Genomic DNA, 7202 nt, shown 5'->3' with positions numbered 1-7202 from the left:
TATATAGTTTGGGAGCAACTCTCCGTCCAGAGAGCATATATACTATATTAAAGTGTTCGAGAGCGGATAATTTCCCTTTCCCTGGACAGTCGGGCAAATGTTAATGTTAAGCCCTGTACTTTTGCATTTTAAACAGTACTATACTAAACTGGAATTTAAAAAAAAAACCGTACTCAGTAGCGTCGGAACAATACGGGGCATAGTCACCGACAACAATATGAAGGAATTTTTATAATTATAGCAATAAGAAATTCCGTCTTGCCTCAATTATTTCCTTCAAATTACTTTAAAAATTTCAAAAAAGTTTTTTGCCTCAAATTTGCTCTTTATAAAAAAAAGAAAAAACATTTTGTCGAAATTGTCAAAAGGCCCAAGCAATCCCCACCTTCCCCTCTCACAGTATAATCCAAGTCATGGACCCCCAAAAAATCCTGCAGGCTCCACTGATGACGTAATTAGTATATAATCTCTCCCCCTTAACTTTTCGAATACATTCCTGCTCTGGGGCCTGTACTTAATTAACCCATAAAAAAATTGAACAATGATGACGTAACACCTCAAATTGATACCCCCAAAAAAAAAAGGGGGGGTTCTATATTAAAAAAAAAAATAGAAATTTCCTTTGATTAAAAAGGAATCCACAAATTAAATATATGAGCAATCTCCCACGACACAAAAGACCCTGAATGTGCATATAAATTCCCCTTAAAGACAATTTTTCGTTATATATTTTGGTCGAACATGTATAAAAAAATACCAATACCTATTTCGAAGCCCCACTAGTACAAGCACTAGCAGACTGTTTAGTATACCTAGGTATGAGGACTTTGAAGATTGCGAGGAAAGAACAAAACTTATGCTACTACTGAATTAAGACTCTTGTTAAGACCAGCTATCTTTGATATGATGCAGGTGATTGAAAATGGATTACTACTATAGAGAGGAAAACCTTCAATATTTAAAATAGCATTAGTACGGGGAAAATACTTTAAATTTATATTTTAACATATATATTATTATTCTTTTTGAGAAAATAAGACCAAAAGTATTCATCGTTCAAGGAGATATATTAATACCCCAAAAATCTATTAGAGAAAAATAAAGTTCAAAACAAGCGTTTTTATCTTTCTACGGTCAAAACTGTTATTTTCCCCTACATTTTCCCCATTTGAAGATATACCAGTAATAGTGGTATCGTGGTACAGCAATATACTAATTCCATATTAAACTGGTTCTTACACCATAAACAAATAAATAGCGCCTTTGATGTAACTATTGTTGTGTATGTCTTTATGTATTTGGTACAGTCCAGACTTCGGAACGGTCCTTTTTAATTTATTATATTATATAACAGAATAATACTCTCTCAATGGCAAATTCCAAATATTAAATTTTTTCTATTAAAATGGATTCCAAAATCCAACGTAGTTTTCAAAAAATCCTAAGTAAAAACATGCAGCACACTAAAAGTAATCTCCTAAATGTTTAAGCTAGAAAATTGTACTTATTAAAATAATACAAAAATAAAAATAGTTTACAAAATAAAAACCGAATTGCTATTAACGACATGGGTCATGCATATTTTGGGTCAAACAAGAATCAAAAAGTTTCAAAAAAGGGATATCTACTTAAACCAGTACGAAAATATTGGTAACATGACAACACAAGTATACACGGATATTATTACGAGTAGTATTCCTTCCATCAATAACCTAAAACAAAAATAAAATCCTATGTATAATGTATTCCAAATATGAATTACCATTTTTGGCGTGCTTCAAAATATGTGCTATGTACCTGTAACCTGTTGTTAGATATGTCAAGTCAATAATGGCTGAATGACCTACGCGTAGTTTCCCTTGAAATAAGGCATAAAACTGTATTTTGAATTCAAATTTGTTTTTGTAGAACATATATCTTATCATTGATTATTGCCAGATTTGGTTGTATGCAAAGGAGGGGTTGAGTAGAAATCATCGCATTCATACTCATATCTTAAAGGATAATCCTTTTACTGATTATTTATATTAGAACAAAATATATGCACTCAACTTGTGTTAGGTACATCACATCATGTCTTTTGTCACCTTTTGAATAAACATATAGAACTTTTATTTTAACATCAGCCTTCTATCATTTTGACATGCTATATTTGTTAAATATAATTATATTAATACTTTTGTATATACGTCATTACGTCAATTTATTCTTATTCACAAAAAATTTGCAACTTCATATTTAATGACTTTACTATTTCCTATTAAGTATTTTATTAGGTGGCGTTGACGAACTTGGAAAGTTTGCTTTATATATGTGAAAGATAATTCCCTAAGACATCCTCACTGTTAATCTACGTTTTTCATGAGCAAATTTACACGTAATTACTCAATACTGGAGTTATACCGATGCATCAGAATCCGCAAGAATCCGCGGTCATTTTGAAATATCAGAATCGGCTTATTAATCCGATTCCACTTATACGTGTGCTTACTTATTTAAATACATTATTCTCCTACAATTAGCCTCCTTTTTCGTTTTCTTTTTAATAAGATGAGCACGCTCGATTACATTATTATTTTTACATATCAAGTGTCTACGCAGTCCTAACATACTACACACAGAAATTACAAACGTGAATCCCTCCCGTCAAACTTTACTTTATTAATATCGATAACGTGTTCCTTAATATTCCATTCTTTTTAAAATTGGTCTTATAAGAAATATTAGTTTATTTTGCGAATTTGGGTTTATGAGTATATTTATCTATAATGTATAACAAACAATGATAGGACGAACAACCGTGATCTTGTTCCCGAAATTGTGTTGTTCGTTAAACTGGTACTTTAGTGGTACCGGGGCACTAACGTATTTTAAACAGTATCATACTAAATTGATATTAGAACTGATTCTTGGAGTCCCATTTCGTCATTAACAAATTGTTCTGTGTGGCTTATATTGAATTTATTTCTACTTAAAATAAATGTAGAATTAAAAATCCGGGATATTTTTTCTATTAAAAAAAACAGTATTAAAATTTATGAATGTTTTAGGTATCCTTTAATTTTATTACTCACAAAATATTAATATTATCTTTATGGGTTAAAGAGCGTCCCTTAACACATAAAACTGTCACAGTTAGGACTACGTGTCTTCTTCTTCCTTTTTTTTTTTATCAAAATAGGGTCACCCGGGGCGTTACTAGCTTAAACCATCTGGGAGGGCTTAGCCAAAAAAAATATCAACACCGCCATGGGATCACTTATATATTTATATGGGTTGATTTATTTTTATACAGAATACACATACCTAGGGGGGCTTAAGCCCTCCCCCCACAAGCACAAAGGAGTTGGTGACACCATTGATGGTCATTCCAAATCATGAGATTGCCTTTCATTGCTTCTTTTAACGAATATAAATAATATGTGCAATATATTTATTAATATTCAAGAAGTATAGCTCCAATACATAATTAAGTTTATTATTTGTAATTGGCTAGTAATTAGTGCTGTAATTACAAAAATCCAGAGCTGTTCCCAAAAAAAAAAATATGAAAAAAATAATTCAAAAATTAAATTTCTAAAATTTTTTTTTTTATATGAAAAATTCTAAGCTATTCACTCAAAAATCTACAGTTGTTTACAAAAAATTTAATTTTTTGGAAAAATTTCAAACATGAATTTAAAAAAATAATTTGAAAATCCACAGTTAGTCTCAAAAAATTAAATTTTGGAAAAAAACACCCCTTTTTTATTTACCTATATCATTCGGTGGGTTGCATCCTGTTTTGGTACCCAGAAGTTCCCGAAAACACCCCCAAAATTCAGGGGACAAGGGGGGGGGGACTGTGAGGGTTTTTAATAGTTACTTAAATATCAGATAGTAGCCGAAAAAATCCCAACATTAGGATACATAATGACAATTCATAAAGTCTATGGCCCGTTTCCTCATACATTTATACGAAATGTTTATATACATTAATTTTCTTATACAAAATGTCCTTATACGAATATGTTTTTATACAAAATATCCTTAACGAATGTGTTTTATAAGAAGTTACCATACACCAATTTTTTTTCATCCTTACCAAAAAAAAATCAAGTAAGAAAATACATTCTTTAATTTAGGGGGGGCTAACCCCCCTAAATTAAAGAGAGTAAAATTGAGGATTTCTTGCAGAGTTATAATTGTGAGTTTTTGATGAAGGACTTCAAGTGGAATTGAGGATCGACATTGAAGTAATTCTTCCCGATTTCTTTCTCCCTCCCCCTCATCACATCTGATTGTAGCTAATCTAATGAAATGCCTTAACAACTAAGCTTCTCTCCAATAATATATTCTTCAAATCGTCAACGTTACCAGGTTAGTTTTTACAAACGTAAAATGCTCACAATTTACAGCCATAAGGTTAATCTGTATCATATTGATCATTACTTTATAAGTATGTACATATTTATATGAACATTATCACTGGGCCGAAAGTCAGTAAAATAATGTTTATAATATGCATATAGGAATAATTAATTATTAAGTTTCATTCGATATCGATACATAGGTACGATTAGTATTTCATGACTTTGTTGATAGAAGAAACATACTATGTCTTACGGATTAAGTTAATATTTGCTTAACAATAATATCAAGGATAAATACAATAAAACAAACTATTCATGTACTTCATAATTATGTAGGAGCGAGTAATCGCAGATTTGTGTAATGAATGATACTTAATATAACAAATGGATGTTTAAATTTATATGAAATATATTTCACGATTGGTAAATACATATATAATGCAATGCTTTATTGGTTAAAGATAAGCTATTACACGACTTAACAGGGGAAAAAATTAACATATATATTAGGGCGGTTCAATGACTACTTTTTTCGAATTTCGATCATGGGTAGTGCGGAAAAGTTGTGATAAGCTATAAAAATTACCTTTTGCCCAATGGGATTATCCTACGAGGTCATATTTAGGTGGAAAATATCGATCAAATTATGCAAAAAGGCAAAAATTCTTTCATTAGTAAATATAGATATTAAAAAGACATTTTTAGACTCTATAAAAAATATTATTGATTACCTGTAAAAAAATTTTATAAGAAAATTTGAAAATCCGCGAATAACGTGTATCCTTTTTTTTTTTATACTTTCAGAAAGAAAAGATCAAAATTTTCTTATTATTGTTCTCTTTTTACTCCATGGCGTGGCTTTAGAAAAAAAATTTACAAATATTTTGTACAGGTTAAAATAATGTCAATCATAATTAATAAATGCAAAATAATGATTAATGTTGTAGTTTAATTTTTATTGACGAAGTCAATGATTTTGGACTCCTTTCAAAGTTTAAACGAGATCTGCTAACTAAAATTGTTCATTATAGAGCAATGGAATTGTACATAGATTATTTTCTAACAATATCACAGGTTTTCCAAACTAGCCATCATATAAATTCGAAAAAAGTTGAAAAACAAACCGCCCTAAAATACATATATCTTTATATATATATTATATTTTCTTATAAATATACTACATAATGCAAATAAAAAGTCAAATATAGTCTAAACATATTGCATATAAAACCGAAAAATCCATCATTCCCATCCTCTTAAAATAAGAATGAATAATAATTATATACTAGAGAAGTAGATAAAAGTATCCTTGATAGACTAGGAATGTTCCCAGAGTCTCCATAGACTGCAGCTCCTTCTTCATCGATTATATGGACTCGTACAGAGTCAGGAGTAATGGACAGAGGAGCACAAGTAAAGTTACCGGTCAATTCTGAATTGATTGAAGCTATTGTGAGTATTGTACCATTTGCGATGAAATCGATTCCAAATCTTGTATCATAATTGATCATACGATCGTTCAAATACCTAAAGAACGAAGGAATGGATTAATTTTAGTTATAATAAATAAGTAATTAGGATGGAAATAAATTATGTCTTGTTTTTAGTCGATGGTCGGATTCCGGCCTGATTTTATAGTTAGTAAGGATTTAAACAAAAAGAAAAAAAAAGAAGAGGTGTTTCTTTCCTTTTTTTAAATTTGAATTAAATTTCTCATTGTGTATCCCAGAAAATAAATTTGGAATAATTTTTTAACAATTTTGAATTTTCATTTTATTTATTAACAAATAAAATGTTTTTTATTTTATTGACTTTTTTCAGAAAATATCACTTAATTTCAGGGGTTTTCTGCATGTTATTTGGGGGTGTCCTTTCTTTTTTTTAATCTCAAAAAACTTTTTATATAAAATGTAAGAGTTTCAATATATAAAAAAATTGCATTGAGGGGGGTACAGCCCCTCTAGCCTACCCCCTGCAGACGGCCCTATTGAAAATTTACCTTTATTTATTAAAATCAAGCGCGACGTAGAGCAAATCACCCAAAAACCTCCCCTAAAACCGCTCCTATTTAATCAAGTCGATATTTAACACCCTTGTATTAGAAGTAGTGATATGCGGTTGGCTAACAAGTCGGATTATTTATTTTGTAATAGCAAAACCTACAGTTCTAACTCAAAATCAGTTCGGTCATCACTTAACTAAGAATATATATAACACTTAAGGTCCTATATAACATTGTGACAGAAACAACCGTACTCACGAGTTCTAGAAATAACCAAACTCACGAGTTCTAGAAATAACCAAACTCACGAGTTCTAGAAATAACCGCACCCGCGAGTTCTAGAAATAACTAATTTGCGCATCACTAATAATATGTACGTAGTAGGACCATATTATTATTGATAATATGTGAAGGCCTATAAACTGAATATTGACTTCCCCCATCAAGAAAATTAAAAACAAACACATAACATTATTTTTTTGAATGAACAAAAAAAAAAAATCTAAGTGCAGAATGTACTTTTTCAACTACATTCATTCATATTAGTAATATACGTTAATAGACGCATTGAATCCATGAGAAATGAGTGATGCCATGCTCATACAAAGACATTTATTTCTTTAACAACATGAGCTGATATCATCATAATAAATTATACTCCACAAAATAAATAACTCAGAATCTTTTTTTTATTCCTAATAAGCTCTAACTCAAAAAGTAATCTTTATGTTCAAAATAAAGCCGGTTCGTAGTACCCTCATAAGAAAAAAAACAAGTTTTTTTACCAGCTTGGTAACAGAAGCAGCACTAAAGGAAAAAACCAAGAATTTTTCCATTTTACCCCACAT

At 30.1% G+C, this 7202-nt stretch overlaps 1 protein-coding gene across 2 annotated transcripts in view; it reads right to left on the bottom strand.

Annotated features, from left to right (window-relative positions):
* Positions 1 to 4743: 4743 nt before the first annotated feature.
* The window catches only part of LOC121116551 (follistatin-related protein 4), a 397069-nt gene continuing 394610 nt past the window's right edge, over positions 4744 to 7202 (bottom strand). For both annotated transcript variants that reach the window (XM_040710814.2, XM_071887604.1), the window contains one exon: positions 4744 to 5879. In XM_040710814.2, coding sequence (XP_040566748.2) covers positions 5609 to 5879 — 271 coding nt within the window. In that variant the 3' untranslated portion in view covers positions 4744 to 5608. The remainder of the gene's footprint in view (positions 5880 to 7202) is intronic.

This window comes from Lepeophtheirus salmonis, chromosome 4 (genome assembly GCF_016086655.4).
Source record: "Lepeophtheirus salmonis chromosome 4, UVic_Lsal_1.4, whole genome shotgun sequence".
NCBI classification, from domain to species: domain Eukaryota; kingdom Metazoa; phylum Arthropoda; class Copepoda; order Siphonostomatoida; family Caligidae; genus Lepeophtheirus; species Lepeophtheirus salmonis.
Note: the sequence above shows the minus strand (reverse complement) of the source record. Positions and strands in the feature narration are given on the sequence as shown.